The 24,497-nt window shown below is 58.8% G+C and overlaps 3 protein-coding genes and 1 long non-coding RNA gene across 5 annotated transcripts; all 4 read right to left on the bottom strand.

Annotated features, from left to right (window-relative positions):
* Positions 1 to 353: 353 nt before the first annotated feature.
* Positions 354 to 6,306, bottom strand: HMGCL (3-hydroxy-3-methylglutaryl-CoA lyase). Its single transcript, XM_068159161.1, has 9 exons — positions 6,115 to 6,306; positions 5,622 to 5,708; positions 5,315 to 5,422; positions 4,317 to 4,412; positions 3,363 to 3,511; positions 2,947 to 3,010; positions 1,845 to 2,033; positions 1,601 to 1,726; positions 354 to 1,035 (listed from the first exon to the last, which is right to left on the bottom strand). The coding sequence occupies exons 1-9, from the start codon at positions 6,289 to 6,291 to the stop codon at positions 934 to 936; spliced, it is 1,098 nt and encodes a 365-aa protein (XP_068015262.1). The 5' UTR covers positions 6,292 to 6,306; the 3' UTR covers positions 354 to 933.
* On the bottom strand, positions 2,040 to 2,936 carry LOC137451584 (uncharacterized). The gene is made up of 3 exons (XR_010989863.1): positions 2,875 to 2,936; positions 2,795 to 2,814; positions 2,040 to 2,694 (listed from the first exon to the last, which is right to left on the bottom strand). It is a non-coding gene; the product is annotated as an uncharacterized lncRNA (long non-coding RNA).
* Positions 6,307 to 7,294: 988 nt separating the features above from the next.
* FUCA1 (alpha-L-fucosidase 1) lies at positions 7,295 to 12,281 on the bottom strand. 2 transcript variants are annotated; one of them, XM_068159159.1, is made up of 8 exons: positions 11,905 to 12,279; positions 11,105 to 11,239; positions 10,448 to 10,585; positions 9,703 to 9,808; positions 9,086 to 9,286; positions 8,680 to 8,870; positions 8,303 to 8,402; positions 7,295 to 7,534 (listed from the first exon to the last, which is right to left on the bottom strand). In XM_068159159.1, the coding sequence occupies exons 1-8, from the start codon at positions 12,246 to 12,248 to the stop codon at positions 7,394 to 7,396; spliced, it is 1,356 nt and encodes a 451-aa protein (XP_068015260.1). In that variant the 5' UTR covers positions 12,249 to 12,279; the 3' UTR covers positions 7,295 to 7,393. The 2 variants fall into 2 exon arrangements, with proteins under 2 accessions (XP_068015260.1, XP_068015261.1); XM_068159160.1 differs by having other exon boundaries at positions 7,423 to 7,512; positions 11,905 to 12,281.
* Positions 12,282 to 14,898: 2,617 nt separating this feature from the next.
* Positions 14,899 to 16,893, bottom strand: CNR2 (cannabinoid receptor 2). Its single transcript, XM_068159165.1, has 2 exons — positions 16,207 to 16,893; positions 14,899 to 15,326 (listed from the first exon to the last, which is right to left on the bottom strand). Exons 1-2 carry the CDS (start codon positions 16,891 to 16,893, stop codon positions 14,991 to 14,993), a joined length of 1,023 nt encoding a protein of 340 aa, XP_068015266.1. The 3' UTR covers positions 14,899 to 14,990.
* Positions 16,894 to 24,497: the final 7,604 nt, after the last annotated feature.

Here is a 24,497-nt window from a genome sequence, read left to right as displayed (position 1 = left end):
GCGGAGGCTCGGTCCCGTGTGCGGCACCCTGGGACAGACAGAAAGTAGCAGCACGGAGCTGTAAGGCAGCTCACAGGGGGCAGGACAGAGGACAGGGGCACCGTGCTTGCTTCTGGTCTCCCGGCTAAACTGTTCAATAAATGATCTTAAACAGGATCTTGGGAGGAGGCTGCCTGGGACCTGGCCCCTCGGGGTTCAGGACAAGCACGTTCCATGCTGTTAGCTCTCCAGAGAAGGGCCACAGCCCTCAGGGAGGCAGTAACCCCACACTGAGTGCTGGGGGAGGAGGCACTTGGAACCAAACTGGCAGCAAAAGCTCTTTTCAAAGTTCAGTTAAAGGAAAATTCCCCTGGTTTAGAGTATTAAATAATGTGTTTATTACTCTTAGTAGGTAGAAGTATCTTACAACAGATACAGTCAGTTATTACCACCCCTCAATGCTAAGACAGAAGGTCCAAAGCTGCTCCTTGACACTTGAATTAGGAAGGGGAACCTTTTGATTTCAGTCTTAACATTTGTAGTGAGAAGAGAGAAGGGCAGGAAGGTCAGACCTGACCTGGAGAAGTGCTCTAATTGGAAAAAAAATAACAAAACTGTGCTTTAGCCTTTGCTGGCAGCACAGCCTCAAGGCAGAAATTGCACCAGAGGCTGTTCTGAACTGGTGCTGCACACCACAGCTCTCTGTGGGAAGACAAAGGTGGCCTCCACTTCTCCCTCAGCCCATCTGTGTCCTCCTTTCTCTAAGGCAAAGGGTTGGAGGCTTCAAGATTTCCTGTAGCAGTCTTGGGATTTGTTTGATTTCTGGTGGGTGATGCATTCCTTCCCAAGTGCTGAGCCTGGGAGGAGCACTGAAGGCAGCAGAGCAGAGAGCAAACCCAGCCCAATGCCTGACCCTTGCTTGCTTCTGGATCCAAGGAGAAGCTCAGTTCCACATCACAGTCTGCAGCATGCCTGGGACACTTTGGAATTGGTTCTTCTGTTGAGAGCATTGCAAATGAATGTGCCTGTGTCCATCAGCTTCTGCAGATCCACACCCTTCAAGCAGAACAAAAAGAGAGGATGTGCCTTGGTACTGCTTCTGCCCCCTAAAGCTGCCCAGTAACAACTGGCACAGAGCCACAGAGTGGTTTGGGTTGCACCTCTAGAGGTCATCTTGTGCAGCCCCCCTGCAGTGAGCAGGGACATCTTCAACCAGAGCAGGTGGCTCAGAGCCCCATCAAGCCTGACCTTGAATGTCTCCAGGCATGGGGTCTCCACCAGCTCCCTGGGCAACCTGTTCCAGTGTCTCACCACCCTCAGAGTAAGGAACTTACTGCACAGTGAAGACAACTGGGAAAGACTGCCAGGGGGTGAGGGAGCCTGAAGGGCACATTAAGGAGGCCCTGAGTGCTCTGAGAATGAGAGTCAAAGCACAGAGCCTGGAGAAGGGAGAGGAAGAACTGCTGCCATGGCTGGGAGTGGGACTGATGTGGCAAGACAAGGCCCCCAGAGAGAGCCTGGCTGAGGTGGCAGAGCCAGAGGGATCCTCCAGAGCCAGAGAGATCCTCCACTGAAGTGAGAGCAGAGGCAGTGTGCAGGAGGCTGAGGAGCTGGTGCTCACCGTTTGGATGCCCAGGCCATTCAGCATGTACACCAAGTCCTCTGTGGCAACGTTTCCTGATGCTCCCTGGGCATAGGGGCAGCCTCCCAGGCCAGCTACAGAAGCATCAACCACGCTGACACCCATCTGCAAACACAACCAGCATCAGGACCCTCCTCTTGGGGCACAGAGCAGTCCTGCTCCTCACACCTACAAGGACAAACACCCCCCAGGAGAGAGGCTGCACTGCCAAGGAAGGTCCTACCTGAAGTGCCACCAAGATGTTGGCAAGAGCTTGCCCATAGGTGTCATGGCAGTGAACAGCAAGAGCCCCAACTGGCACCTCCTTCATGACTGCTGTCAGCATCTCCTTCATGCTGCCCGGGGTGCCAATGCCAATGGTGTCACCCAGGGAGATCTCATAGCACCCCATGGAGTACATCTTCTTTGAGACCTGCCCAGAAGCCAAGATGCTGAGTGAGAAGCTTTGGCACTCCCTCCCCCTGAGCTGCTGACAGGATGCAGGGAGGAGGCAGAGCATGGAGCACAAACAGCCAGCAGACTCAAATCTCCAGGTGCCCACAGCTCCCTGAATCCCTCTGTCCATTCCAACCAGACCCAGCTCTGCCCTTCCCCAGCCTTCCCTCTCTGTGCCAGCTGTGCCCTTCCCCAGCCTTCCCTCCCAGTGCCAGCTGTGCCCTTCCCCAGCCTTCCCTCTCTGTGCCAGCTGTGCCCTTCCCCAGCCTTCCCTCCCAGTGCTGGCAGGGAGCTGTGCCCTTCCTCAGCCTTCCCTCAGTCTTTGCTTAAATGATTTGACACCACAGAATCACTTAGGCTGGAGAAGACCTTCAAAATGATCATCAAGTCTAACCATTGAAGCAACACCAGCAAGGCCACCACTGAACCATGGCCCTCAGCACCACAGCTCCATGGCTTTTAAAACCCTGCAGGGATGGGGACTCCACCACTGCCCTGGGCAGCCTGTTCCAGGCCTTGACAACCCTCTTGGGCAAGAAATTCTGCCTCAGGTCCAACCTAAACCTGCCCTGCTGCAACCTGAGGCCATTTCCCCTCATTCTGTCCCTTGCTGCTGGGGAGAACAGACCAAGATCCACCTCCCCACACCAAGATCCACCTCCCCAGACCAAGACCCACTTCCCCAGACCACGATCCACCTCCCCACACCACGATCCACCTCCCCACACCACGATCCACCTCCCCACACCACGATCCACCTCCCCACACCAAGATCCACCTCCCCACACCAAGATCCACCTCCCCACACCAAGATCCACCTCCCCACACCAAGATCCAGCCCCCAGGCCAAAAGCTCTCAGAGGTTCTGCTCCTAGTTGTGATGAACTCACCTCTGCAACTTTAGCTGGAGAAATCTTCCCTTCATAGGGGCACCCAAGGACACAGGAGACATACCTGTGGGTGAACAAAAACCCCACAGACTTTTAGCTGCAGGACTGGAGCAGGTCTCTCAGGCTGCTCAGGGCTTGTGCTGCATCCTGCATGCCCTGCACAAGGGAAGATTGAACTTCCTGTTCTAAACAAGCAGTTCAGGCTCTGCACCAAGGCAGCTCTTGAAACTCTGTCAGTGTGGTGATGCTTCCAGACCAATGCTTCAGAGCTGCTTGGAGCCATCCAAGCAGAGACCTCTCCCCAGCAAAAGGTGGAGTGGAGTGCAGCCTGAGCTGGACTCCAAAGAGATCAGCTCAAGCAGCCCCACCTCTCCCCACAGCCTGCTCAGTGCCACCCTCACAGCAGAGCTGCTTACCCCCTGACAGGGATGCTGGCTGCCCTGGCTGCTGTCATCACTTCATCAAACCTCTCCAAGCTCTCCTCGATGGAACAGTTGATGTTCTTCTTAGTGAAGAGCTCAGATGCTGCTCCAAAGATGGACACTTCCTGGGCCCCTGCTGCCACCTGCCAACAGAGGGCACAAACTGAAGTGAGCTGACTTCTGTGGCAAGCACAACCACCAGGCCTTCTGCAAGGCCAAGGACAAACACAACCACCAGGTCTCATTTCATACAAGATTTCATCCCCAGGTATCTGAATTCTTTCTTCTGTGCACTGCACAGCAACAAAAAAGCAAGCAGCCCCAGGACAACACAGCCAGGCTTGTCTGCAGCAGGAGTGGGGAGCTAAAGGCAGCGGCAAAGCTGCATCTGCTGGAGAGTCTCCTTCTCTGGAGACCTTCAAGCCCCATCTGGAAGTGCTCCTGGGTGAGCTGTGCTGGATGCTGTGGCAGGGGGGTTGGGCTTGGTGATCTGTGAAGGCCCCTTCCAACCCCTAACATCCTGTGAGCCTGTGAGGAGGTGAGACTGAACTCAACACAGCAGATCTCCTGCAAGTGATTTGGTTAACAACCTGGCCAGGTGCTTCCTGTTACCAACAGGGTGCCTGCAAGCACTGCACACACACAGTGTTCTGCACATGCTCACTGCACTGCAGATTGCAGCTTTGCTGCTACACACAGCTTTCATTTCCTCCCAGCTGAGCTGCCCTGGAAACCTCATGTTGGAGGGGGAGGGATTTCAGCCCACCACAAAGGGGTTCCTGTCCCCCCAGCATAAAGGATCCCTCATAAAGGCACTGCAAGGGAAGACTGCTGCCTGCTAGAACTGAGAGGCATCTCCCACCCCTTAAGCACAGCTGGAAATGCTCCTTCCCAGGCAGCCCCTGCTCAGGAGGTGCTGGGAACAGGCAGGATGCTGCCAGCTCTTACCGCTGCCTGGAAGCCCTTCAGGTTGGGGGTCAGCACAGGGTAGCTGACCCCTGGCAGCTTGGTGATTCCTTGCATGACTTCTGTGTGGTCAGCCATCTGCAAAGCACACAGGGAAAGCCTTAAAGGGGGACAACATCCACTTCTGCCAGCTAGGAAATCACTCTGAGCAGCTCCTGTTGTAACAGGAGGAGAATCACTCAGGAAGGAGACATGAGGCCCTGACTGCATGGAGGACACTGAGGGGCTGGAGTGGGTCCAGAGGACAACAAAGTGGGGGAAGGGTCTGGAGAGCAGGGCTGGTGAGGAGCAGCTGAAGGAAGTGGGGGTGTTGAGCCTGGAGGAGGCTGAGGGGAGACCTCATTGTTCCCTACAAAGGAGGCTGGAGTGAGGTGGGGTTGGTCTCTTCTCCCCAGTATCAGGTGACAGAATGAGAGGAAATGGCCTCAGGTTGCACCAGGGGAGGCTTAGGTTGGACATCAGGAGGAGATTCTTTCCTGCAAGACTGGCCAGGGACTGGCACAGGCTGCCCAGGGAGGTGGTGGTGGAGTCCCCATCCCTGGAGGGGTTAAAAAACACAGAACCATAGAACAGCTTGAGCTGGAAAGGACCTTGGAGAGCATCAGGCTCCAACCCCTCTGCCAAGGGCATGGCTTCATGGCCATGGTGGTGCTGGGTCAAGGGCTGGACTCTTGGAGGTCTTTTCCAGTTCTATGATTCTGAGAGCAAACAGCACTGCACCCTGGGAGGGTCACAGTTCAGTCACTCAGCCAAGCCAGCACCAACACACAGCCAGCTGTTTGCTCTCCACCTGGACTTTTGCTCCTCTGCAGGGTCCAAAGGGAAGCCCTGCAGTGTTCCAAGCTCTTGTATTGGTCTCTGCTGATTCTTGTCTAGTTACAAGCCACAGTGACAGGGACCCCAGACCCAGCAGAACCCTCTCCTTGGGTTATCAGCTACTATTTATCATACACAATCACAGATTCTGCTTGAATACTGACCTGAGGCACCCACTTAGGGGAAACAAAGCTGGTGGCCTCTATAACCTGAAGCCCTGTCTCTGACAGCATATTGATCAAATTGATTTTCACTGGCGTTGGCACAATGTTCTGAGAAGAAAAGAGGGAAAATGACCTTAAATTATTATTTCCACAATCGTTTCTCCCCCGCTAGAGCAAACCAGCCCCCAGCCTTCAGCGCAAGCAATGGCTTTCCCATGCCGCTAAACCCTCCCAGCGGCGCACACCACACCTGCCGGCTGGCCGCTTGGCGGCGAGGTGCCGCGGGGGTGCCCGGGCCCGGCCCTACCTTCTCATTCTGGAGCCCATCGCGCGGGCCGACCTCCACCACCTTCACCTTCTTCGGGAAGGCTCCGCCGGCCGCCGCGGAGCTGACCTGGGGATGGAGGGAAAGAGGGACAGCGTCAGCCGTGCCGACAGCGTCAGCCGTGCCCCCGCTCAGCCGTGCCGACAGCGTCAGCCGTGCCCCCGCTCAGCCGTGCCCCCGCTCAGCCGTGCCCCCGGCCCGCCGGCGCCGCTCACCGGCCGCAGTGCCAGGGCCCAGCGCGGCAGCAGCCTCCGCGCCGCCATCGCCGCTCGCTGTCACGTGACCGCGCCGCGCACACGCCCCCCCCCCACGTGACCCCGCGGTCACGTGACCCGCGCGCTCCGGCCGCGCGGCGCCAGGCTCCCGCTCGGCGCTGGGGCTGCGGAGCCGCAGAGCCGCAGCTGCCTCCCGCCCCCGGCCGCCAAGCAAGGGCTCCGGCTGGGAGCGCCCCGGCTGGGAGCGCCCCGGCTCCTACCTGCCCCCGCGGGCCGTCCCACGCCAGCGAGCCGGTGTCGTACTGTGGCATCTTTGCCTCGGGCTGCGGCACTGCGGCGCGGCTGAGCCGCCGGGTACTTATACGACGGCTTTCCGGCTTGGCTCCTGTCGCTAAGTAAACACGGGCTGTTTGTCTTGGATGGGACACTTCTCGCATCAGAGGTTAGCGGCGTGATGCGGCTGGAAGGAAAAGAGGCCACGGCTTTGTTGTCCTGTTTGTTTTCCCCCCCCGGGCTGTGTTCACAACAGCGTCAGCGGCGGGGCCGGGGTGATGCTCCCGGCAGGGCACAGGTCCCGGGCAGCCGGTGAGTCCTTTGCACTCCCCTGATTTCTCTGTGCAAATCCTTATTTGCCAGTTGAGTAACAGCTCTCTGGCACCAGCTCCGCACGTGTCCCAGCTTTGGTCTCAGCCTGCCCTAAGCTCCCAAGTGCTCCAGCAGCTTTTGCTTGCGCCGTTCCATACAGCAACAAACCAGAGCTGAATCCCAGCAGCCCTGCTGCAGAAACACCTGCTGCTGTGAGGAGCTCATCCCTGGAGCACGTCTTGCTCAACAACATCAACACAAGAAACCTTACTGCCCCCAAGCACAAGTCAGAGGTTTGTCTCACACTGGCAGAGTCACAGAGTTGTTTTGGTTGGAAAAGACCTTCAAGAACATCGACTCCAGCCATTGACCCGACCCCACCATGGCCATTAAACCACATCCTGATGTGCCTTGGCCACAGGTTTCTTAAACACCTCCAGGGATGGGGACTCCACCACCTCCCTGGGCAGCCTGTGCCAGTCCCTGACCACTCAGCAAAGAAATTGTTCTTAACCTCCAACCTAAACCTCCCCTGGCACAACTGCAGGCCCTTTCCTCTCACCCTGTCACTTGATACCAACTCCTCAAGCCTGGAGTGCTGCATGGAGGTGGTTGTGACCCAAGAGCAGGTCCCAGCACTTGGCTCTCACTCACATAAGAGCAAAGCCAATTCTGCTCACAGCTGTCTCCATCACACCAGAAATGACTCTGCTGATGGATTTGCATGAAGTGATGATTTTCTATCAGCAGTTTCACAGAACCACAGCATGTTTGGGCTTGGAAGGGACCTCTCCAGGTCATTCAGTCCAATTCCCCTTTTGTTCATGGGCAAAACAGATTGTAAGAGAGACTCTCTTAAGAGAAAGACACTTTATTGGCCAAGAAATGAAGACTCCTCATGGAGCTGATACAAGAGAAGGGCAGGGGGAGGCTGCTGCTTCCATCCTGCAGCTGTCACTTCACACCTTCAAGCTTAACAGTCCAGCCAGGCTGAGGAGGTAGAGCAGATGGCAGCATGTAGGGCAAAGTTATGAGCAGCCCTTCACCTGGGGACTTCTGCCACTTCAGAGCCCCTGCAAAGCCCAACATTGTCACCTGCAGAGGAGGGCAGGGGGAAGGCTCAGCGGCAGCCCACGCAGCTGCTTGCCCTGCAGACACCCCCAGCACGCCCAACCCACGCAGCAGAGCTCTGCAGAGCAGCTCCCACACGTCACAGCAGCCCTGCACACTCCCACCCATCACTGCCAGCACACAGAAGACAACACAGAGGGGGTCTGGGGGGCAAACATTTGCCTGCTGCTGGTGCTTTGGTCGTGCTTCCCCCCAGAAGGCTTCAGCTCTGTTTATCCAGAGCAAAGGGCAGCGCAGCATTTGCGTCACTTCGGTGACACGTAGCAGGTCACTGCACCTGATGGAATCACAGCTGAAATGCCCTTCCATGTGTGAGGTCTGTTATTTGCCTCACTTCCCTCTATCAACAAGACCCAGAGAAGCATCTCTGCCTGTCCTGTGGCGGGCTGTGGGCCCTGTGGGCCCAGTGCTCTGCGTTAACAGTGAGCTAAAGCCTGGAGAATGTCCTGCGAGGAGCTGATGGAAGGCAGAGCACCCCAGGGCAGGAGGCACAGGATGACAACTTCCACACTCCCCCCAGTCTCCAAATGAAGCCAGGTTGGACCTTCCCAGCCCACATGTGCCCAAGATGACAGAATCACAGTGTCAGGGGTTGGAAGGGACCCCTGGAGGTGATCACCCAGTCCAGCCCCCTGCCAGAGCAGGCTCACCCAGGGCAGGTCACCCAGGAACACATCCAGGTGGCTTTGGAAAGCCTCCAGAGGGTTTTGATTTTATTATCAAGTTCCTTACTTGTGTGGTTTGGGATGGAAGAGGTGAGGACAGCTCCAGAATGTTGTCCTGAGGCCAGCCCAGGAAGATGGCATAGACAACTGGTCCCTTAGAAGTGTACCTAAGAGAGAAGGAGCTCAGCAAGGTAAAGAGCCCCACCAGGGAGACAACCAGGCACGAGCTTGACCTTCCCAGACAGCACAACAACAGCAGCTTGCCTGCTGTCACCACACTGGGGTCACCTACTTTCCTCTCAGTCCAAAACCTGACCCTTTGGACCCACCATTAACCACTCATCTTGCCCAAGCCCCTGCAGGCAGCAGGGACACCTCCAACCGGATCAGAGGGAAAGGAGAAAGCTCTGGAAGTCAGAAGGTACAGAGCAAGGCAATCCTTACCAGACCCTGTCTGTTCTGTTCTCCATCTGCACTCTCCATGGCTTTGATTCATAAATTGCCTCCCCATTGGTGTCCAGCCAGCTCCCAAGGGCCAGAAGTCTTTCCTGGAAGATGGGAGCAATCACCCCTTCTTTTGTAGGCCCCACATTCAGAAGGTAGTTGCCTCCAAAACTCACAGTCTGCACCAGCTCCTGCAAGAGATGAAACCGAGCTCACAAGCTGCATTACCTTCACTCCTGACAAGAAAGGAGCCTGAGGAGGCCTTGCTCCTCACCAGCTGCTCCTTCCACTCCAGCCTGCTTGTGTGAAACACTTGACAACTCTCTTCTGCAAGGAGGAGGATAAAGGAAACCTCAAGCTCTCAGTAACTCCCTCCCAGCTGCCACTTGCCTCTCAGATCTCTTACCTCAATGATGGTTGCCACATCCATCAGCTCAGTGATGTCCATGCTGCTTCGATAGCCCCAGGAGAGCTTGTCAATGGAGGAGCACATCTCCCACTTGTGAGCTGGCAGGGTCCCTGGCTTGTATTTGTCAGCACAGTTGTAGTAGCCCCCGTGGTGGCAAGAGCAGTTGCTGCCCCAGCGATCATTGACCACAACAGTGTCCTGCAAGAAGCAGCTCAGCTCAGCAGGCAGCAGCTTTGCCTTGGACTTGTCAGCTTGCATTCATCCCTCCTCAGTGAGCAAAGGCACCTCAAATCCCCTGGGTGATCCATGGAGAGAGAGAGTGTCCTCCAGAGAAGGCTGAACCCCTCTCTGAGGGAAGCTCTCTCTCAGCTCCCTCAGGTAGAAGTGGAGGCAGTGAGGCTCCTGGCCCCTGAGCCTCCCATGTGTGCTGTAAAGGACATGACAGCCTTCTCACAGGAGCTCAGAGCAGGCCTCTTGGGGGGTTGTGAAAGCATAAAGCACACCTGGCAGCTGTCAAACAGGTTTCTGGTTTGATCACATTCATTATCTCCCTGCTGCAGACCTTCCACCCCCATGCAGTGCCAGTGGCCAGGAGGGACAGCTGCAAGAGATACCTTGACAGGGCTCTCGTTGTAAAGCCAGGCAAGGAAGGAGGTAGAATTCCAGTATGAGTCTGGAGCTTCCCAGTCTCCATCTGACCAAATCAGGTCTGGTTTATATCTAACAGAGAGATGAATGTTATTGCAAAGTGGCTTTCCTTCCTCCTACCACAAAGCAAGCAGTGTGCTTCTTGTGTCTGGGCTCCAGCTTCACTTCCTTTTCCTATTGCCTGACATCACCAGGAGGTTTCTGCCACCACTTCCTGCTCCAGGACAAAGCTTTAAGTGAGGCTCTTGCAGCAGCAAAAGTGATGTGTGGGTCACAGCTCAAGAGAGGATAGAGCTCTTCAGAACAAACCTAACAAAGCAGCAGCTTGTGTCTCACAGGCAGTCAGGGGGCACACTCCTGACCTGGGACAGCAGCCATCTGGAGCAGCCTGTTTTCAAGCCTGATGTTTTTGTCAACAAGGGGAAGCAAGCCACAGTGAAATCATTCTTCTGCCTCTCCTAAACTCTAAGCAGCTTGCTCCCCTTTCAGACCCACCCTGCACAAGGGCAGTGTTAAAGGGAAGGGCTGCTGCTGCTGACAAATCACAGATCCAACTGTCCACAGGGCCAACAGGAAGCCCTTTTCCAGTCACCACTTAGCATTACCATGGCCAACATTGTCACCTCTCTGCCCTGCAGCCACTGTGAGTCTTTCTCTACAGCACTGAGCCCAGGAAAGGCTTTTTGATTCCTAACTGGCTTCAGCTCTTACTTTAAGACAAGGTCATAAAGTTCTGGCATGGTCTTCTTGAAGACGAAGTTCTGGGTCTTGAAGCCACTTTCTTTGTCAGCTAGATAGAGAGGATGAAACCACTCCAGCAGTGAGTGGTAGAGGCCATAGTGTATGTTGCTGAAGGACAGAAAACACAGAGGAACAAGTTATGCTGGCAGCAGGGATCAGGAACAGGTGGCAGATTAGGTTACTGGCATTGTTCTCTCACAGATTTCATCACAGCATCCCAGAACAGTCAGGGCTGGCAGGGAGCTCAAGGCTCAGCCAGTCCCAGCCCCCTGCCATGGGCAGGGACACCTCACACCACAGCAGGTTGCTCACAGCCACCTCTAGCCTGGCTGCAAACACCTCCAGGCAGGAGGCTTCCACCACCTCCCTGGGCAGCCTGTGCCAGGCTCTCACCACCCTCATGGGGAACAGCTTCTGCCTCACAGCCAAGCTGAATCTCCCCACTTCTAGTTTTGTTCCATTCCCCCCAGTCCTATCTCTCCCTGACACCCTCAAGATCACTTTGCAAGCATTCATGGGTTTGGGGTGGGTTTTTCCCCATATCAGACTGTTTCCCAGTGTCAAGAGCAGCCAGGAGAATTCAATGCAGAGAGATGAGAGGAACAGCAGGGTCTGGCAGTGCCATACCTCTCCCTGAGGGCTTGTCCCAGCTCTCCAACAAGATCTCTGTGGGGTCCTGTATCCAGGGAATTCCAGTTCCAGGAGACAGGTGACCCCCAGTTGGTGAAGCCTTCATGATGCTTTGTGGTCAGTACCACGTACCTGAGGGGGAGAGAAGTGCTTGCTCAGGATGACAAAGGCACTACCCGAGATACTCTCCAGCCTCACTGGCAAACCCAGCCACTGAACAACAGCAGGCTGAGTGGCCATGCTGTGAGGAGCCCTCTTGCATCACCCTTTCAATTTAGAAGTGACCACAAGAATGAGAGAGCTGCGTGATGGGTTTTAATGCTGGTAGAGAATGAACACTTGGGGCTTAGCAAGCAGCAAGTCCCTTCACCTCCTTGGTGGATCCCCAGCGCTGCTCAGGGACCCCTGAGCCCTCAGGCATCACCAGGCTTGGCTCTTCCATCCCCCCTGGGATCCCTCATCCTCTTGGGGACCCCAGGAAGAGGTCCCCACACTCTCTGGGCCTCTCCATCCCCTCAGGACCCCCCATTCATGGCTGCCCTGTCTGCTCAGTGACCCTCATCCCTCACAGATCCACAGGAATGGCTCTCTCATACCTCCCGTGACCCTCAGACACAGCTCCCCTGGCTCCTCCCCCAGACCCACACAAACGGCCCCACCATGTCCTCAGGACCCCTGGCACGGCACTCATCCCCTCAGGGACCCCCTGGCACGGCACTCCCCCCCTCAGGGACCCCCACCGCCACCCCCCGTCCCCTCCGGTCCTCCCGCCACCGCGGCCAGCACCGCTGGCTGACCTGGCCCCCGCGCGGCGGAAGAGCTGCGCCCAGCGGCGGGGCTGGAAGTCGTGCGCGGTGAAGCGCGGCGCGAAGTCGGCGTAGCCGGTGCCGGGCGGGTAGCGGCGCCGCACGAAGCGCTGGTAGTCGGCGCGGCGCTCGCCCCGCCAGTGCCACCAGAACCACTCGGAGCCCCAGGCCGGCACGGAGAACACTCCCCAGTGCACGAACACCCCCACCTTGGCCCGGTCGAACCAGGCCGGCAGCGGCCTCGCGTCCAGGCTGGCCCAGTCCGGCCGGTAGCGCGGAACGGCCAGGGCCGGCCCCAGGGCCGCCGCCAGCCACAGCAGCAACACGGCCGCCATGCTACCGCCTGACGTCAGCGCGCCGCCGCCATGGCTGCAGACCGCGGGTGTGAAGCTGGAGACCGCGGGTTCGAGGCTGGAGACCGCGGGTTCGAGGCTGGAGACCGCGGGTGCGAGGCTGCTTTGGGACCGCGGGTTCGAGGCTGCAGACCGCGGGTTCGAGGCTGCAGACCGCGGCTGCGAGGCTGCTTTGGGACCGCGGGTTCGAGGCTGGAGACCGCGGCTGCGAGGCTGGAGACCGCGGCTGCGAGGCTGCTTTGGAGCCGTGAGTTCGAGGCTGGAGACCGCGGCTGCGAGGCTGCTTTGGGACCGCGGGTTCGAGGCTGGAGACCGCGGGTTCGAGGCTAGGGGCCACGGGTTCGGGGCTGCGGCCCGCGGGTTCGAGGCTGCAGGCCTGCGGCACTGGCGCTGGCGGTGCCTTTGTGTCCCCTTCGCACAGCGTCCCAGTGTGGAGGGAAAGGACCTCTGAAGCAGGGCACCCACAGCAGCTCGCCATGACCAAGTGGGTTTGGAAGCTCTGCAGAGCTGCACAGCCTCTCTGGGCAGCCTGCGCCAGGGCCCCAGCACCCTCGCACCAAAGAGGCTCCAGTGAAACCTCCTGGGCGCCAGTTTGTGCCCCTTGCCCCTTGCCCTGTCCCTGGGCACCACGGGCAGGGGACCGTCCCCAGCCTCTTGCTCCCCACAGCTCCTTTAGCTCTTGTGAGCATTGCTCAGCTCCCCTCCGGGGCTGCTCCTCTCCAGGCTCCCAGCCGCAGGGCTCTCAGCCGCAGGCAGCTCTCATCTGCAGGGCTCTCAGCCGAAGGGTTCTCATCCCCAGGGCTCTCAGCCGCAGGGCTCTCAGCCTTTGCTGCTCCCAGAGCTGCTCCAGGCCCCTCAGCAGCGCTGTGGCCTCTGCTAGACTCTCTCCAGCAGTTCCCTGTCCCTCTTGACCCGGACACAATGCTCCAGACATGGCCTCTGGGGCCAGGGCAGAGCAGAGGGGCAGGAGACCCTCACTGGACCTGCTGGCCACACTCCTCTGAATGCACCACAGGAGACCACTGGCCCCGGGGGCACACTGCTTGTCCCCTACCACTCCCAGGTCCTTCTCCACCCCTCACCTGTACAGGTGCTGGAGGTTATTCCTCCCCAGGTGCAGGACCCTACCCTTGCCTTTGTGGAACTTCACCAGGCTCCTGCCTTCTCTCCCTGCCTCCCAGCCCAGTTCTGCGCCACTAGAGCCACTTGTGTGCCTCCTCCTGCAGTCTGAGCTTCTGTGCCCATCCCTGAGGGGCCAGGAGAGAGACCATGGGGTTTGGTCCCAGGGCTGCTCAGGCTCCATAAGAATCCTTTCCTGCTGGCAGCTGGAGCAGATGCAGGGCCAGGCTCCAAAACCAGCATGCAAGGGACAGGGGCAACCTCTGGGGGAAGAGGGCAGAGTCCAAAGACCTTGTGGCCATGCCCTGGGCAGCCCAGGCAGGCTCATCCCTATCAGAGGTGTTTGGGGAATCAGCAGGAGTCCTGCTACTCTGCAGGGCACTGGGGAAGGGCTCTGCCCCACACTGCTCTCCTGGCAGGCTGTGCAGCTCAGTGTGCTGCCCTCCTGGCAGGCTGTGCAGCTCAGTGTGCTGCTCTCCTGGCAGGCTGTGCAGCTCAGTGTGCTGCCCTCCTGGCAGGCTGTGCAGCTCAGTGTGCTGCCCTCCTGGCAGGCTGTGCAGCTCAGTGTGCTGCTCTCCTGGCAGGCTGTGCAGCTCAGTGTGCTGCTTTTATGTGATTGGCAACCCCCCCATAAAATCTATGGAGCTGCTCATGCTCAGAGTTTCTGCCCCAGCTTGGGCTTCAACTTGTCCTCTGCTGGAGTCTGTGCTCCAGAGGTGAATGAAAGACAAGGCTGAAAATGCTTTAATGCTAAACCATTGAGTGTCCACCAGACTCCTGTCTGGCACAGGTTAGCTTTCCTTGAGCTTGCCGAAGGGAACTTGCTGGCTGCAGGCTCCAGTCTGCCTGGAAATCCTCAGCCATGGCAGAGTCCATGAGGCACAAGGAGAGCATCTCAGTCTTCCATAAAGGAGGAGACACTAAAATCAATCCTGGGTGCTGTGAGATGTGATCAGCCAGGGCTGCCTGCAAGGGGCTCCAGAGAAAGCAGCTGCAGCTCTGCCAGCAAGGGGCAGGGCTCCTGCTGCTGCTGCTGGGCCTGCTCCTGGGGGATGCAGTGGGGCAGGAGCTCAGCACTCCTGATGATGTCTGAGGAAATGGCCTCAAGCTGCACCAGGGGAAGTTTAGGTTGGCTATCAGCAGACACTTCTTCACTGGAAGGGTTCTCCAAGCCTGGCCCAGGCTGCCCAGGGAGGTGTTTGAATCCTCATCCCTGGAGGCGTTTTGGAGAGGCAGAGCTGTGGTGCTGGGGGCCAAGGTCTGGCACCAGGCTTGGCAGAGACAGAGAATGGTTGGACTGGGTGAGCTTAGAGGTGTTTTCCAAGCAAAATGACTCTGTAAAACATCAGAGGCTGCTGCCCTGAGGTGTGACCCAGTGCCTCATGGCAGGCACACTGACGTGGAGCCGGCGTCGCTGCAGCTTGCGGATCAGCTGCTGCTGCGCATTTCGTGTTCCAGCATCTAAGAACAACATCAGTGGGAGCTGGCTGCGTGGCAGGCACCTGATCCCTCATCTCCCAGGACCTCCACAAGAAGAGAAAAGAAAAGAGAAGGTGCTCCAGACTGTTTCTGCCAGTGCCAGGGAGGACTTCCCACGGTGCCTCCCTACTCGCAGATGGTCTCCATCACGGAGGACTTGTGGCTGCTCTCTGCCTCTGGGCTTGCCTCAGGGGCCTTCAGCTGCCTCCTGAGGTGGGAGAGGACCATCCTCAGGGAGGCAGAGAGCTCCTTGCTCCTCAGGGCATAAATGATGGGGTTCACCATGGAATTGAGCAGGCAGAGGGTGCTGCAGAAGGCAAAGACCTTGCGCAGGCGGCTGCTCAGCCTGGAGAAGATGCTGTAGGTCATGAGGGCGAGGACTGGAGCCCAGCACAGCACAAGGACTGCCAGCACCATGGCAAGGGTCTTGGCCAGCATGACATCCATCCTCATCCTGCTGTCCTGCTTGCAGAATACAGAACAAACCAGGTTGGAAAAGGCCTTTGAGATCATTGAGTCCAAGCTATCCCCCAGCACCATCTGATCAACTCAACCATGGCACCAAGGGCCTCAGCCAGGCTCTTCCTAACCCCCTCCAGGGATGGGGACTCCACCACCTCCCTGGGCAGCACATCCCCATAGCCAATCTCTCTCTCTGTGAAGAATTTCTTCCTCACATCCAGCCCAAACCTCCCCTGGCACAGCTGCAGACTGTGTCCTCTTGTTCTGGTGCTGGGTGCCTGGCAGAAGAGCCCAACCCCCACCTGGCTCCAACCTCCCTTCAGGTAGTTGTAGAGAGCAATGAGGTCTCCCCTGAGCCTCCTCTTCTCCAGGCTAAGCAACCCCAGCTCCCTCAGCCTCTCCTCCCAGGGCTGTGCTCCAGACCCCTCCCCAGCCTTGTTGCCCTTCTCTGGACACCTCCAAGTCTCTCAATGTCCTTCTTAAACTGAGGAGCCCAGAGCTGGACACAGGCCTCAAGGTGTGGCCTGAACAGTGCTGAGCACAGGGTGCAATGACTTCCCTGCTCCTGCTGGCCACACTCTTCCTGCTCCAGGCCAGGATGCCCTTGGCCTTCTTGGCCCCCTGGGCACACTGCTGGCTCCTGTTCAGCTGCTGTCAACCAGCACCCCCAGGTCCCTCTCTGCCTGGCTGCTCTCAGCCACTCTGCCCCCAGCCTGCAGCACTGCCTGGGGTTGTTGTGGCCAATGTGCAGCACCTGGCACTTGGATGTGTTCAATCTCCTGCCCTTGGACTCTGCCCATCTGTCCAGCCTGCCCAGGTCCCTCTGCAGAGCTCTCCTAGCCTCTGGCAGCTCAACTCCTGCCCCAGCTTGCTGTCCCACCTGCCCCTGGTGCCTGCCCATGCAGGCCACGTGCCGGTGAGCCCTCCAGAGCACGTGTGTGTAGGCTGCCACGATGCAGCCCAGCAGCAGCAGGCTGAAGCAGACCCAGCTGGACAGGTAGCTGCCATCCACAAAGGGGAAGAGCTGGGAGCAGGTGGAATTGAGAGTGCAGCAGTTCCAGCCCAGGAGGGGCAGGGAAGCAATGGTGGCAGAGGTGAGCCAGAGCACCCCCAGGGCCAGCCCTGCCCTGCGCCTGGTCACCAGGAGTTTGTACTCCGAGGGCCTGCTGATGGAGAGGTACCGGTCCAGGGCTGTCAGCAGCAGGCTGCTGAGGGAGGCAGAGAAGGATGTGGTCACCCCTGCCAGCTGCAGCAGGAACTCCTCCTTGGAGAAGCCAGTTTCCTTGAAGACATGGAAGCTCAGGAAGCTGCAGACAAAGATGACGCTGGCCAGGATGTCGGCCAAGGCCAGGCTGCTGATGAAGAGGTAGGAAGGCTTCCTCCTGGTGCCAGGGGAGGAGAAGATCAGGTAGAGCACCAGAACGTTCTCCAGAAGGCAGAGGCTCCCAAAGAGGCCACACAGGGTGGCAATGCTGATCTTCTGTGCCTGTGTGCTGAGCACCCTGAAGCACTCCATGGAGCTCACGCTGCACTTGGAGCTGTTCTCATGGAGCTCACAGACATCCATTGGGGTGGAGCTGGGAGCTGGCTGGGAGCCTCTCTGCTTCCTTCTGCACTCCTTCAGCTGCTCTCAGAAAGGTCAAGGTGAAAAGTGCCTACAGGAGCACAGAGAGCAATGCATTCATGGAGCCCCAGAGCGGCTCAGGTGGGAAGGGAGCTCAGAGCTCCTCTGCTCCAAGCTCCCCACCAGGCCCAGGGACACCTCCCAGCCAGACTCAGCTGCTCAGGGCCTCATCCAGGCTGGCCTCGAGCACCCCCAGGCAGGAGGCAGCCACAGCCTCCCTGGGCAGCCACCCCCCTCCTACTGGGACAAACCTTTCCTCTGCAGGCAGGCACACAGGAGAGCAGCCCAGGGAAACCCAGCCAGCTCCACAGCCCAAGTGCTGGAGGCAGCTCCACAGCCCAAGTGCTGGAGGCAGCTCCACAGCCCAAGTGCTGGAGGCAGCTCCACAGCCCAAGTGCTGGAGGCAGCTCCACAGCCCAAGTGCTGGAACCAGCTCCACAGCCCAAGTGCTGGAGGCAGCTCCACAGCCCAAGTGCTGGAGGCAGCTGGCACCCAGTCCCTGCAGGGCCCCAGGCTTTGCTCCCCTGCTGATCTGGCTGAGACCCATCCCTCACAGCCCCTGGGTACCGCAGCTGTGCCCCAGCCTTAGCTGGCACCACCTCCCAGTCTTGGGCTGTTCCCTCACCACCAGAGGGAAGCAGCAACGCTGAGAACTGGCCAGATCCTGGGCCAGCCCTTGCCAGTCCTCCAGGATTCACAGCTCAGGCCAGCAAGGCTGGAAGGGGCAGGGACAGGCTGTGGGGAGCAGCCTGGCCAAGGGAAAGCTGCTCCAGGAGAGGGCTGGGACAGAGAAAGATCTGCCAGGGTGTTGGTGCAGCTGCTCTGGGAACACAAAGTGCACTGTGCAGCATCTTCTCTTCCCCAGAGCTGTGTGAGCACAGGGGGGACCAGGCTGGGCTCCTCCTCAGGCTTGCCCATTGCAGATCCATAGAGCTCAGCCTCATTAAAGTTGTTTCTCCCTCCCTGTGCCCTGAGTCAGCCTGGCCCCTGCTCAGACTGAGCAGAAGTTGTTGTCTCACACCAGTATCAGAGGTCTGCTGGACATGAGGGTGGGGACATGCAGGAGTCAGACCACCTGAGCCCCAGGGCCCCCTGTCCCTGCCCAGGGTCAGGCTCAGGCTGTCAACGTTGTTGACTTCAGCTGTGAGCTGATGCAGAGGAAGCCCTGGGCAGGTACTGAGCCACTCTGTGGCACCAGAGTCATGTTTCCATCCAGCCCTCTGCAGCTGGATGCATTTAAGTCCCCTCAGGACACTGCTGAGCTCTCTCCTTCAGATGTTGTTTTCCTCTTGGTTTTGCTCCTGCTCTGAACCCACTGCCCTGAGGGCTCAGCTGCCTGGAGCTGCCTCATGGAACAGGGGGAGCAAAGTCACCCTGGGGCAGCAGTGAGGTCCATCCATGCTCAGGTCATGCTGCCCTGCTGCCAAAGGCCATGGGACCAGAGGGCTGCAAGGATGGTGGAGGGAACAGAACAGCTCTGGCAGGAGGGAAGGCTGAGCCCTGGGGCTGGAGGAGAGCAGCCTGAGAGGGGATCTGGTCAGTGCACACAGAGAGCTCAAGGGTGGCTGCCAAGAAGATGGGGCCAGGCTCTTCAGGGGTGTCCAGGGACAGCACAAGGGGCACAAAGTGGAACCCAGGAGGTTCCATCTGAACAGGAGGAGAAACTTCTTTGGTGTGAGGGTGCTGGGGGCCTGGAGCAGGCTGCCCAGAGAGGTTGTGGAGCCTCCTGCTCTGGAGGCATTCAAAGCCCACCTGGATGTGTTCTGTGTGACCTGCCCTGCTCTGGGTGACCTCCAGAGGTGCCTTCCAACCCCTGACACTCTGGGTGACCTCCAGAGGTGCCTCCCAGCCCCTGACACTCTGTGATTCCGTGGGGCTGGATCCCCCTTCCTGCAAACATTCAGCTGACAGTGTCCAGAATCCCCCTCCAGGCAATGGGAGCTGAGCTGAGCTGCTGCTGGAGGAGAGCACTCAGCTGGCAGCTTTCCCTGTCCCCCAGAGCAAAGAGAGCAGGCTCAGGGTCACTCCCTGCCCCCAGTGCTGCTGAGAAAGAGATGTCCAAACCGAGGGAGCCACAGCAGAGAGGAGCTGTGGCAGCTGCAGCTCCCTGGGGAGGGAAGTGAGCGCCCAGGAGGGGCAGGGGACAACCAGCTGTGGTTTCTCTCTCTGGTGTCTGAAACTCAGCAATGGCAAGGTCTGCCTTGAGAGCTGGCAACAGCCAGCAGTGAGCCCCAGGCTGGGAGCCTCTGCCCACAGGATCTGAGCAGTGTCCTGTGTCCCAGACCCATCTCTGCTGCTTCCTTCCCCACTGACTCCCTGGGCCCCTGGCGCTCAGCGGCGCTGCTGTGAGCTGCCTGAGCTGCAGAGCAGCCCTGGGCACCTCAAGGTGCTGCTCAGGAGGTCATGGAGGAGAGCCCAGGCCCCACACTTTGCTCTGCCTGCCTGTCAGGGCTCAGGCATCAGCAGGGCATCCAGGGCACGTTCCACCTCACCCTGATTGGCATTTCTGGGCAGCCAGTCTGAGGTGCTGGACTTTGAGCTGCAATGTGGCTGAGTGTTGCAGCAAAGGCCTCTGCTCTTACATCAGGCCCTGGCATGGGGCAAGCACACAGCACAGGGGATGTTGCACTCGAATCTCTGCACTTCTGCTTCCTGCAGCCCTCCACAGGAGCAGCCCAAGGGCAGCAGCTGGGTGCTGTTACCAAACAGGGGAGCACCTCTCCCCCCACAGAGAGATGGATTGGGTGGGCAGAGAGACTGTGGCACAGCTCGGGGCCCACCAGGGCAGCAGCTGCCTCCTTGAGTCTCCAGAACTCCTCAGCCAAGTCTCCAGCATCCAAACCAAGCCATCTCTCAGCTAAGCAGAGGCCAGAGTCAGCCTGACCTCTGCCAACTGCAGGCAGCATCCCCACCTTCAGCTCCCAGCACCTACAGCTCTGCAGTGTCCAAGGAACAGACTTGGATCCTGGAAACGCTGCTGAGCAGCAGGCAGGAGGCTGAGGGCCAGCAAAATGCTGCTTCAGGTTGCTTAGGGAGGCAGTTTGGCTATCATGGCAAGATGCCTCCTGCACAGAGTGTTCTGGGACAGCTCCTTCCACTCAGCTGACATCATCCAGATAAGTCCTCAGGTTCAAAACACTCTGCTGGGGCTTGTGGCTGTCAGCCAGCCAGCCCAGCCCTTCCCTGCCCACATCTGTTGTGTCTCAGGCTGAACTAGAAGGACAAATTGCTTTGCAGCTTTGACCTCAAATCCTCCTTCCAGCTCCCCTGTCCGTGAGGGGAAGCCCAGAGGGCTTTGCTCCAGCACCAGATCCCTCCTGCAGAGGTCCTGCAGTGTGCTAGCAGGGGCAGAGCCAAGAGTCCCTCTCCTTGCACTTTGTCCTTGTGCTTTGGTTTTGGTTGGGTTTGTTTTTCAGACCATAAGGCTGCTTTGCCCTGCCCAGGGCACGTTCTGCTCTGGTCAGATGGGCTCCTGGCTTGAACCAGTTGCTCATACCCACTGCCTCCTGCATGCTTCAGCTCCTGGGAAGCAAGCCAGCCCTTGCCTGCATCCCTGAGGCATCCTCCACGGGGCAAATCCCTCCTCAAGGGTGGAAACCCTCTTCTGAGGGGCAGCTGCTCCACCTCCCTGGGGACTACATCCCCAGGCACAGCCATGCATCCCCACCACGACCAGCCCAGAGGGGCTCTGTGTGCTGGGCTGGAGCTTCAGCCTCTTCCCCCTGCTCTGGTGCACCTTGGGCTGCATTTCATCCTGAATAGCTCTGCCCCCCCCGGGACAGCCTGCCCAGGCTGCCTGCTGCTGTGCTCAAGGGCAGGATGTGTTTCAGCGGGGCACAAAGGAGCCCTGGCTGCAGCATGCCCCCAGGGCTCCGCAGGCACAAAGCACTCACCTCTGCCTCGGCTCCTGGGCTGGGGCTGCTTGGCAACTTCTCAGCCCTGGGCTCTCAGGGGGACTTTGTGCAGCTGTGGGTGGTGCCTGCTTCCCCTCTCCTTCCCCAGCACTTCTGGTTTCTTCTGGGTGGCTCAGACCGTGCTGGGTTCGCTGCCCCAGGCTGGGAATCCTTCCTTTGGTTTCTTGCCCTCTCTCACATTCCTTTGCTGAAGGTCTCTCAGGTTTTCTGTCCTCCCCACTTCCCCTCTGGGCTTTCTCTTCTTCTTCTGCCTGGCAGAGTCACTTCTCACACCCTCCCAACCCTCTGACTCGCTGAAATCATTTGCTCAGCCCCTCTGGTTCCCCCAGGTGCCTGCAGCAGCAAGGCAAGGGACAGCCAGGGGCTTTTCCTCACTGCTCTGGGGAAGTGGAAGAGGAGGGGAAGGAAAAGAGCTCGAAGGCAGCCATGGAAAATCTGGGTCCAGGTTGCTGTGTGCAGGCTGAGGGCAAGCACAGACATCTGCCCTCTGTGCCCTTGCCTGGCACCATGCACAGCAAGGACCTCACCTGCCTGTGTCCTGGGCAGAGCCCTCTGCACACAAAGCTGCCCTGCTGAGGCCAGGAGCACAAAACGAGTTTCTCTTTGCCAGTGGAAGGGAAAGGAAGTGGCTCAGGGTCTGAAGTTACACAGCCATGCCCTGTGCTTAGGATGGAGCCAGGGCTGCAGAGGCTGAGGGCTCTGCTCTGCCTTCCTCACAGCCAGGCTCTTCTCCCCTGGGCTGGGCAGCAGCTGCCTGGAGCTGCTCAGCTGAGGTTGTGCTGCTGGGCAGGGGGATGCCTGCCAGGTGACAGCAGAGCTCCCAGGAGAGCTTCTCCTGCTACCCCAGGCTCAGTGTGGGTGGGAAGTCTGTCCCCAAAGAACTGAGCACCTCATGGTTGGCTAAAGAGCTGCCAGCTGTGCTGGGGAGCAGCACCGGGCTGGCTGCAGGGGAAAGGCTCCGAGTGCCCCTGGGGAAGCCTCGCTGACACCCCACAGAGCAGCTGCAGCCCCCTCCCACAGCCCCAGCAACCTCCTCCCAAGTGATGGAGCTGCAGGTGGCCCTGCTGCCTGCAAGGGGCTCGAACCAGGTGACCCTGCAAGGTCCCTTCCAACCCAACGCATTTGGTGAGCCTCTGAGCCGGGAGCTCAGCCTTCCCTCCTGCCCCGCTCGGGAGGACTGCCGATGGGTTGGGACAGCAGCTACGGCTCCTGCCCTGCAGATCTGGGCCCGGTGGCGATCGCCTGTGGCTCGGGAGGGGCTGAGCTCAGCGCTCGGCGATGCTCGGCCGCCCTCTCCAGGGAGACCTGCGGCACTCGCAGGGCAGCGCCGGGGGCAGAGGGAGGTTCCCCTGCTGGCTGCGCTGCTCGGGCACGGCTGGCACCTGTCTGACCTCTCCCGTGCTGCTCGGGGCTGGCTGCTCTTGGAAACCACCACAAAGGTGGAAGGCATCCAGCGCTGGCTCAGCAGAGGGGCAGGAGGGAGGTTATCAGCTCTGTCCCAAACCAGAACAGCTTCCAGTTTGGTTCCCATTATCTGACAACTTTTCCTCTGCAAGAACAAACACAAGATCGAAAAAAAACCTCAACCCAAACACTACAAACCCCCAGAAAGATAACTGCCAGCGGTGCTGAGCCAGGGGAGCAGCAGCACAGCCCCAGCCCCTGCCCTGTCCCAGCTCCACAGCCAGCAGCAGCCTGTGAAGCACACCCAGGTGTCCTCTGACTACAAAGAGCTGCTCTGGCAGCCAGGGCTGGGGCAAGAAAGGAGCAGGGCTGCAGCACAGCTAGAAGCTTGCCCTCTGCTCCCTGGACTCTCTTACATAGCAAGACTCACCCTGCCAGAGTGAAAGAAAAGCCTTCAAGGCTGCCTGCTGCAATCTGAGAGGTTTTTGTTCCCCTCCAGCTTAGTTTGGCTTTTTTCCCCCCTCCCCTCGGCATCAGCTGCAGCTGAGCCAGCTGTGAGCAGCCCTGCTTTGGGAAGCCCTCCACAGGCAGGGCCAGCAGCACTCAGCTTTGCATCCCCACAAGGTCACATTCTGCTGCAGGCAGCTCAGAGCTCCTGGGAACTAGAGGAGCATCACCACTGAGGGCCTGGGGGAGCTCTCAGCTGGGAGGAGTTGCTTGAATTTGAGCCACCTGGGTTTAGGTATTTAAGGCACAAACACAGCCAGAGCTCTTCTGCAGAGGGTGGTGCTGAGCCCCCCTGGGACAGCCCTGGCAGCAGCTTGCATTTCTTGTCCTTGCTGTCTGTGGCTGCACCAGATGCCCCCAAGGGAATGAGGCTGAGCAGAACTGGCAGCAGGGGAGATGGCCTTGGGAGTGCTGCACTCCCTGCAGGGCTTGCACAGGTACTGGCTGGGGGGACCCCAAGCTGCTGGCCTGCAGGGTGGGCTGGGGCTGTGCCTGGCTGAGCTGCTCTGGTCCTGCAGAGTGCTGGAGGGGAGGGTTGAAGAAGAGCTGTGCAGGCAGGGGGGGAAGAGGGCTGGAGAGCCTGCTCCTCCTCCTCGGGAGCAGGAGGGAGCAGCCCCTGGGGCTGCTGTTAGGGCACTTAGCAGCAGCTGCACCAAGTGTGGCTCTGCCTTGTGGGAGGGCAGGGACTTGCTTTGGTATTCCCGGGGCTGAGCTCGCCAAGGGAGCAGCCCAGAGGTGGCTGAGGGCAGAGGCTCCTGTTGAGAAGGTGCAGGGAGCCAGAGTGACTCTGACACTGCACTTGTGGGGGGAATGCTCAGGGCAAAGCCCAACCAACCTGAGCTGTAGCCTAGCAGAGGTCACCAGAGCAGAGCCTGCTGCCTGCCTTTGCCCTCTGCAGCAGTGCCTGTGCCCTGGCTGGGCAGTCCTGCTGGAGAGCCACCTCTGCTGGGACGGGGGGAGGGTGGAAATGCTGCTTCCCCTGCTGGTAGGACAGGAGCCAGGAGTGTTGGTCTAACTGGGCTGAGGGCTCCTGCTGGCTCTGGTGACTCAGTGCCGGCGCAGGCTTCAGCAGGGAGCTGTTGAGACAAAACCTGCAGGGTGTGACTCGGGAGTCCTGCCTGGATGTGCTTGCAAAGGTCAGACATCAGCTGCCAGGGAGCTGCCTCAGCACAACCCCCTGGGAGCCGAGGGCTGGGCTGGGCTCTGTGTGTCCCTGGGGTTCCTGCTCTTGGGGCTGAGGTTTGTTGTGTTTGTGAGCTGCAGCCAGAGATCTTCCCAGGCACTCCTGAGCCTGGCACTGCCTTCAGCAGTGCAGAGGAGGAAACTCTTCTTGGGGAGACCATGCAACTCTGGTGCTGGAGCACCCCAGACTTAACTCCCATCTGCAGCTCATGGAAAGCACCTTCAGGCATCCTGCCTCTGCTTTACTTCCCAAGCAGCTTAGAAGGAGCTCTGAGCACTCAGATGGTTTCCTTGCAATGCTTTGGTGCCTGTCTTGCACCTCTTCTCTGTGTACTCTGCCACCTGGTTCCTGTAAACCTCTGCTGAGACCCTGAGCTTTATTTGGTTGGGAAAGAGAGGCCTTTGCCAAGCAGATAAAGGCTGTTTGGAATGTTCCTGTGTGCTCAGTGTTCTCATGAGCATTTTTAAGAGGCTAAAAAGTCATTTCCCTGGCCTTGAACACCCCCAGGCAGGAGGCAGCCACAGCCTCCCTGGGCAGCC

The sequence above is a fragment of the Melanerpes formicivorus genome, unplaced genomic scaffold (assembly GCF_026170545.1).
Source record: "Melanerpes formicivorus ecotype bairdi unplaced genomic scaffold, bMelFor1.0.p_v2 SCAF_45, whole genome shotgun sequence".
Lineage (NCBI taxonomy): Eukaryota > Metazoa > Chordata > Aves > Piciformes > Picidae > Melanerpes > Melanerpes formicivorus.
Note: the sequence above shows the minus strand (reverse complement) of the source record. Positions and strands in the feature narration are given on the sequence as shown.

What these genes read in the sequence shown, in the direction of transcription:
- FUCA1 (XM_068159159.1), bottom strand. Translation starts at nt 12,248, where the DNA reads ATGGCGGCCGTGTTGCTGCTGTGGCTGGCGGCGGCCCTGGGGCCGGCC. An exon ending in CTTTATGACCTTGTCTTAAA is followed by an intron (nt 9,809 to 10,447) that starts GTAAGAGCTGAA and finishes TCTCTCTGTTAG; the next exon opens with ATATAAACCAGACCTGATTT. An exon ending in TTCCATCCCAAACCACACAA is followed by an intron (nt 7,535 to 8,302) that starts GTAAGGAACTTG and finishes CCTCCTCTGCAG; the next exon opens with GTGACAATGTTGGGCTTTGC.
- HMGCL (XM_068159161.1), bottom strand. Translation starts at nt 6,291, where the DNA reads ATGCGAGAAGTGTCCCATCCAAGACAAACAGCCCGTGTTTACTTAGCG. An exon ending in ATGGGCTCCAGAATGAGAAG is followed by an intron (nt 5,423 to 5,621) that starts GTAGGGCCGGGC and finishes TTTTCTTCTCAG; the next exon opens with AACATTGTGCCAACGCCAGT. An exon ending in ACATCTTGGTGGCACTTCAG is followed by an intron (nt 1,727 to 1,844) that starts GTAGGACCTTCC and finishes TTGTGTTTGCAG; the next exon opens with ATGGGTGTCAGCGTGGTTGA.
- CNR2 (XM_068159165.1), bottom strand. Translation starts at nt 16,893, where the DNA reads ATGGATGTCTGTGAGCTCCATGAGAACAGCTCCAAGTGCAGCGTGAGC. An exon ending in TGGGCAGGCACCAGGGGCAG is followed by an intron (nt 15,327 to 16,206) that starts GTGGGACAGCAA and finishes TTCTGCAAGCAG; the next exon opens with GACAGCAGGATGAGGATGGA.